This window comes from Bos grunniens, chromosome X (assembly GCF_055505025.1).
Source record: "Bos grunniens cultivar Pamir isolate PY7600 chromosome X, Bosgru_T2T1.0, whole genome shotgun sequence".
Lineage (NCBI taxonomy): Eukaryota > Metazoa > Chordata > Mammalia > Artiodactyla > Bovidae > Bos > Bos grunniens.
The window spans coordinates 143679334-143685971 of record NC_141194.1 but is presented as its reverse complement, the minus strand read 5'-3'; the positions used below and the strand labels follow the sequence as shown (position 1 = coordinate 143685971).

General features: G+C 51.5%; 1 protein-coding gene across 2 annotated transcripts in view; it reads left to right on the top strand.

The window, feature by feature from the left end:
* The first annotated feature begins 3514 nt into the window (after positions 1-3514).
* The window catches only part of IL13RA1 (interleukin 13 receptor subunit alpha 1), a 78087-nt gene continuing 74963 nt past the window's right edge, over positions 3515-6638 (top strand). For both annotated transcript variants that reach the window (XM_086388264.1, XM_086388265.1), the window contains exon 1: positions 3515-3657. In XM_086388264.1, coding sequence (XP_086244390.1) covers positions 3579-3657 — 79 coding nt within the window. In that variant the 5' untranslated portion in view covers positions 3515-3578. The remainder of the gene's footprint in view (positions 3658-6638) is intronic.

Below are 6638 nucleotides of genomic sequence, written 5' to 3'. Positions count from 1 at the left end.
CCATTCCCCAGGGACTCCTGTTCCAACTGGAGACTTCTTTGAAGGCAGATAATATAATCATTTTGGAAACATTATTATAAACTTATTTATGTTATGTTATAAACATATAATGTTTATAGCAAATGTCAACAAGTGTATGTGTGTGGTGATGGGGGAGGGGATTCTTACATTAGAGGGTGACTGGCCTATTTGTGGGGGGATTTAGAAATAATAGTAATATCTCAGTTCTGCTGGTTTTGATAGTTTACATAGTGTTTTCATAAACATTATTTTGTACAGTAATGTACACATGCAAAGGCTTCCCAGATGGCTCAGTGGTAAAAAAAATCCATCTGCCAATGCAGGAGACACGGGTTCAGTCCCTGGGTCAGGAAGATCCCCTGGAGAAGGGCATGGCAACCCACTCCAGTATTCTTGCCTGGAGAATCCCAGGGACAGAGGAGCCTGGCAGGCTACAGTCTATGGGGTCACAAGAGTCAGACACAACTTAGCTACTAAACAACAACAACAAAAATATACACTCAAGAATTTATTCTGAAAATTGAACCAACAAGACTCAATATCTCAAGATTCAGAGCAGGCAGGCCTGCCTTCTGGAAGTCTCTCCTGCCTCTGCTCTCCAATAACTTGTCCCTTCTTTGTGTCCCACAGTTCCCTGTTCTTGCCCTTATGATCTCCCCTCACAATGACTGCAACTTTTTGTTGGCAGGGCCTGCTTTTAATGACTGTCTACCTCAGTTTACTGAACTTGAGGGTCTAATACCAAGAGTGAGGCCATTGTTTTGGATAGGTTAAGCATTCCCGTGCCCTTTGAATAGACTCTGCATGTGTGCTACATCACTTCAGTCCTGTCTGAATCTCTGCGACCTATAGACTGAAGCCTGCCAGGCTCCTCTGTCCATGGGATTTTCCAGGTAAGAATACTGGAGTGGGTTGCCATGCCCTCCTCCAGGGCATCTTCCCAACCCAGGGATCAAACCCGTGTCTCATGTCTCCTGCATTGGCAGGCAGCTTCTTTACCACTAGTGCCACCTGGGAAGCCCCTGTGTAGACTCTAGACTAGGTGTACTATCAGTATTTTTATTGCTATACTTTTTGCAACAGATTTTAGGTGCGTAAATTGGCTTAATTCAACAAAAATACATCCCAGTTAGCGGGTCTCATCATCCGTCCAGACAAGACTCTTTTTTTTTGGCAGGGTAGGGGGAGCTTCCCAAGTGGCTCAGGGATAAACAATCTGTCTGCCAATACAGGAGACATGGGTTCAATCCCTGGTTCAGGAAGATCCCCTGGGGAAGAAAATGGCAACCCACTCCAGTATTCTTGCCTGGAAAATCCCATAGACAGAGGAGCCTGGCTGGCTGGCTACAGTCCATGAGGTCACAGAGTTGAACACAACTAAGCACCTAGCACACAATGACAAAATAATCCCCTCCCAGTGGTGTCCATGACCTTATCCCAGACAACTGTGCATATGTTTGTTACCTTATATGGCAAAAGTGACTTTGCAGGTGTGATTATATCAATGAGTTTCAAAAACTAGTTTTTATTGACATATAGGTGATTCAATGGCACCCCACTCCAGTACTCTTGCCTAGAGAATCCCATGGACAGAGGAGCCTGGTGGGCCACAGTTCATGGGGTCACTAAGAGTCGGACACGACTGAGCGACTTCACTCTCACTTTTCACTTTCATGCACTGGAGAAGGAAATGGCAACCCACTCCAGTGTTCTTGCCTGGAGAATCCCAGGGATGGGGGGGCTGGTGGGCTGCCGTCTATGGGGTCGCACAGAGTCGGACACGACTGGAGTGACTTAGCAGCAGCAGTTGATTTAAAATGTTGTTTTAGTTTCTACTGTACAGCAAAGTGAGTCAGTTATACATATACATAGATCCACTCTTTTTAAGATTCTATTCCCATATAGGTCACTACAGAGTATTGAGTAGAGTTTCCTGGGCTATACAGTAGCTTTTTATTAATAGAAATCAAGGATTTTGAGATAGGAAGATGATCATGGATTATCTAGGAGGTCCTATATATTTTTTCCTTTTTACACTAAAAAAATTTTGTACACAAATTTTAAAAGATTACCCTCCATTTACAGTTATTACAAAACATTGGCTATATTCCTTGTGGTGTAGAATACGTCCTCGCTCCCTACCTAACACCCAGTAGTTGGTACCTCCCATTCCCCTACCCCAACCACCAGCTTCTCTAGAGCTGGTGGGTCCAATCAAATCACCAGGATTTTATAAATGAAAAAGGAAGGCAGGAGGGTCAGAGTCAGAGAAAGAGATGTGACAAGGGAAGCAGAGGTCTGAGTGGTGCAGGAAGCAGTCAAGGAATGTAGCAGTCTCTAGAAGCTGGGAAAGGCAGGGAAATAGATTGACCCTCACACCCTCCAGAAGTGAACACAGGTCTGCCTACAGCTTGACTGGAGTCCGATGAGACTTCTGACCTACAGGATTCTAATATGAATATCATAAAACTGGGTGGTTTAAAGCCACTAAATTTGTGATAATTTGTTACAGCAGCCACAGGAAAACTAAAGGGTTCTTCCTCCATCCTCATCATCCTTAATCCTCACAATCACCCACTTTCAACGTATTCAGTGCGTACTTTTCCAGCTCACCTTCCATCTCCCAATATATATCTGTAAAAAAGAAGTGTATAGAAAGTTGGCTGTGAGTTTTGAAAAATCCAAGTACATAGTATGGTACTCTGTTGTGCTCAGATGCTCAGTCCTGCCTGACTCTTTGTGACCCCATGAATTGTAGCCCGCCAGGCTTCTCTGTCCATGGGATTCTCCAGGCAAGAATACTGGCCTGGGTTGCCATGACCTCCTCCAGAGGATCTTCCCACCCAGGGATCGAACCTGGGTCTCCTGCATTCCAGAGGGATTCTTACCAACTGGCCCACCAGGGAAGCCCAGTATGGTACTGTCTCTCATATTTAACATTTAGCTTTTTTCTTTCTTTCTATGTTCAACTTCACATTATGTATCACCAGCTCTCAAATATACCTTCTGTCCCGTTCACAAAGGAGGCTTCCACCAAGTGCCCTCTTTGGTCTTCCAAGTGCACCCTGTGAAGTCAGGCCTGGGATTTCTAACCCTGGAGTCAGAGTTTTAGGAAACAAGGGCTCAGAGGCCAACGACTGCAAGCTGAGACTCAGAGGCCGCCCTGCCCTGCCCGGGTGCTCGGCTGGACACGTCCGAGGTTCCTCCGGGCTGCACACAGTTCGCACCGAGCCGGGCGGCGCAGAGGCCTGGCCGCGACGAGGTCGGGGCCGCTCTGCCTGGCCGGCGATCGAACTCCCGGGGCGCGACGGAGGCTCGGCTGCCGCGGGGCCAGGTGTCGCGCCTCGGAAGCCGCTGCTGGAGCCGCGGGCGCCCCGCCCCTCGGCCGGCGCTGGCCGCGGGGTTACCTGCGGCCGGTGGGCGGGGCGGCCCTTCCCGTCTGCGCCGGCCCCCCCCTGCCTCCAGGGCGGCGGAGCCGGGAAGTGGGAGAGGGAGCGAAAGAGGCGGAGACTGCGGCGGCTGCAGCCCGGCCGGGCTCCGAGCGAGCGGGGGGCTGCATGGAGCGGCCGGCGCGGCTCTGCGGGCTGTGGGTGCTGCTGCTCTACGCCGGCCGCGGCGGCGTGGCTGCGCCCGCGGGTGAGTTCGGTCCCCAGCCGGGGCAGCGGGAATCGCGGCCGAGAGGCCCGCCGGGGCGCCTGGGGCCGAGGGCCGCGGCGGAGTCGGGGTCGAGGGCCCTCTTCGGGACAGCCCGCGGCCGCGGCGGCAGGCGCCTCCCGCGCCCGGCTGGAGCTTGGGGGACCCGGGGCGACCGGGCTTTCCCGGATCCCGGGCGGCGGGGGCGGCGGGGCGGGAGGACGACGACTTGTCGCCGCACTTCCCTTGGTCGTCGGGCAGCGCCGAGGAGCCTGGCGCTAAGGCCTGGGGCCCGAAAGGAGTTCGCGGGGTCGGGGGCGGGAGTGTCCCCGTGGCCCGGAGCGGGGATGAGGGGCTGGGAGCCCGCGGGGACGGCGACCAAGGTCCGGGAGTGCGGGTGACGCGCCGAGGCTCCTTGCGCGGCGGGTCCAGCGAGGTGGCGGCAGTCGAAGGGAACCTCTGAAGCGCCTAGTCCCTGTAGCAAAGGACGGGTCTCCTCTGGCGTACAAGAAATCCATGGGAAATCCGGGGCACCATCCGCGTGGAAGCCTTTTTCTTTAGTAACCTTTGTATTTTGGAATAATTTTCGATTTACAGAAAAGTTGCACAGATGCATACTCTTCACCTGGTGTGGCCATTTAAATGAACCAACCAGTTACTGTGAAAACTTGTGGGGAGGGGCACTAATGAATTCCTGAGGGACAGCTTTTGGCCTGAGCGACCTTCTGGACGTTTTTTTGGTGAAGATAGTAGCTCCAAAGTTGATAGGTTTTATTGTCACGTTGACACAAACACCCACAATTTGTTTATTGCTTTTTCAGCCAGTGCGTTGGGCTTTGAAACCCAAGTTGAAATGTTGATTAGGAAACTTGGATGCCCTCTATTGATTCAGTCAACAAAACCTATGCCCACTCTGCGTGCCTTGTGCCAGGCAGTGTTCTAGGGGCAGAGAATACAGTGATGAGCAAAACAGAGCAAGTCCTTGCCCTTTGGAGCTGGTATGCTATTGGTAGAGTCAGCTTAAGCGGGGGGCGGGGGGGGGGCGGTAAATTATAAGGTCTGTTAGAGGGCAGTAAGTACTATGGAGAAAAACAAAGCAATCTAGGGGTTTGCCATTGTAAATAGGGTGGACTACGTAGACTGCCACTGAAAAGGCAGCATTTGAGGAGAGACTTGAGGGAAGTTTGTAGTTTGCCAGTTATTCATTCAAGTGCCTGCCTTCTTTAGTACTGAGCCAGGTGTTGTGCATTGGCTTAGAGCCTTGGAGTATATTGTGTAATCTTGTGTTCCTAGTTCACTTGGGGGGATCTGATTTCCATATCATGGGGCAGCTACAGTGCAGAGAAGGGAGGGGGGTCACCTTTCCCTTCGGTTGTTGTCACTGAGTTATTCAGTCACGTCCAACTCTTTTCCGACCCCATGGACTGTAGCCCTCCAGGCCCCTCTGACCATGGGAATTTCCCAGGCAAGAATATTGGAGTGGGTTGCCGTATCCTTCTCCAGGGGATCTTCCCGACCCAGGGATCAAACCCGCATCTCCTGCATTGCGTTGTATTGCAGGTGGGTTCTTTACTGCTGAGCCAGCAGGGAAGCCACCCATCTCTGTAGTCTCCTGATTGTCACCGTGCCACTGCAGTCCCCTCCCTCCTCCAGACTCCCTCTCCTACACACCTCACACCTGGAACAACAAACAGCTGACTCTAGCTGATACTGGCAATCCCCAACTAATCAGTTTTGTCACAGAGGTTCATTGGCGACTTGGTTACTTAGAAATACAGAAACTTTTTCCCATTGGAAATATTGATACAATTGCATTAAGATATGGAGGGGGGAAAAAGGCAAAACAAAACAGGGGACTTGACTGTTATAATGGTCTGACCTTACCCAGCTGTGGGACTTCAGGACTGGTCATTTCCCTCCCTCGTGCAACAGTGTTCTCTGTGAAAGGAGGTTGAACTCCATAAGGTTTAAGGGCTCCTCCAGCTCTAATCGTTTGAGTGTGTATAAAAATGATTAGGTTACCAGCTTAGTTTTAGTCTGTGTAGATTGGTAAGCCCACATTGTGGCATTCTTAATAACAACTAGCATTTCTATAGTGCTTACTCTATGCCGGGCAGCGCTCTAAGTTTTCCACGTGACCTATTTCAGCTTTCCACAGAACCTCTCCTGTTGGTGCTGTTACCATTCTTGTTTTGTATAGGAGGAAACAGGCACGGCAAGGCCCAGAGGCTTGCCCAGAGTCTCGTAGGTGGTAGACTGCAGGAGGGAGCTAGGCTGCTGACCCCAGCAGTGGCTTCCAGAGACCGTGCCCCTAACCACTGCACTCATTGCCTCTCTCTGCAGAAATGAGGAGAGTCCTTGGCTGGGAGGGGAGCTGGGCCTCTCCCAGAGCAGCAGGGCAGGCCTGGTGGGCATTCACGCAAGTATGTACAGGCCATTGGTAAAAAGCAAATGATCATGTATTGGAGACTTGCTTTATGATTGCCAGACTGTGTAGTCCAAACAATAGGTACCACAGGCATTCAGAAGAGGGGAAACTGAGGGCTGGGAATTCTGAGGAAGAACTGAAATTTGAGCTAGACTTTTAGGGTGGGTGACATTTGAGTTGGTGGAGGAGAAGTTACTCCCAGTTTGGGAGGCGAGCAGGAGCACAGGCCCAGAAGTAACGGTGGTGGTGCCCCTGTGGGCTCAACGAGGAGTCTGGCTTGGCAGGAGGGTGTATTGGCCAAACCAGTCAAGGCAGAAGGGCTTCATTTGCCCTTGAGGCTGAGTTGGGGTGCAGAGGGAGGGAAATGACACTGGAAGAGAAGTCAACAGGGAGACTTGACTGAGTGTGGGGCTGGAGGGAGAGGGGACTTGCCAGAGTGCAAAGCTCCGCAGGAATCTAGGATTGGAGGTGGCCCCTAGAAAGACGGGTCCTGCACGCCTTCTGTCCAGGCTCGGGCCTGACTGCTGTATGTCTGCCTGCCTCACGAGACACAGCA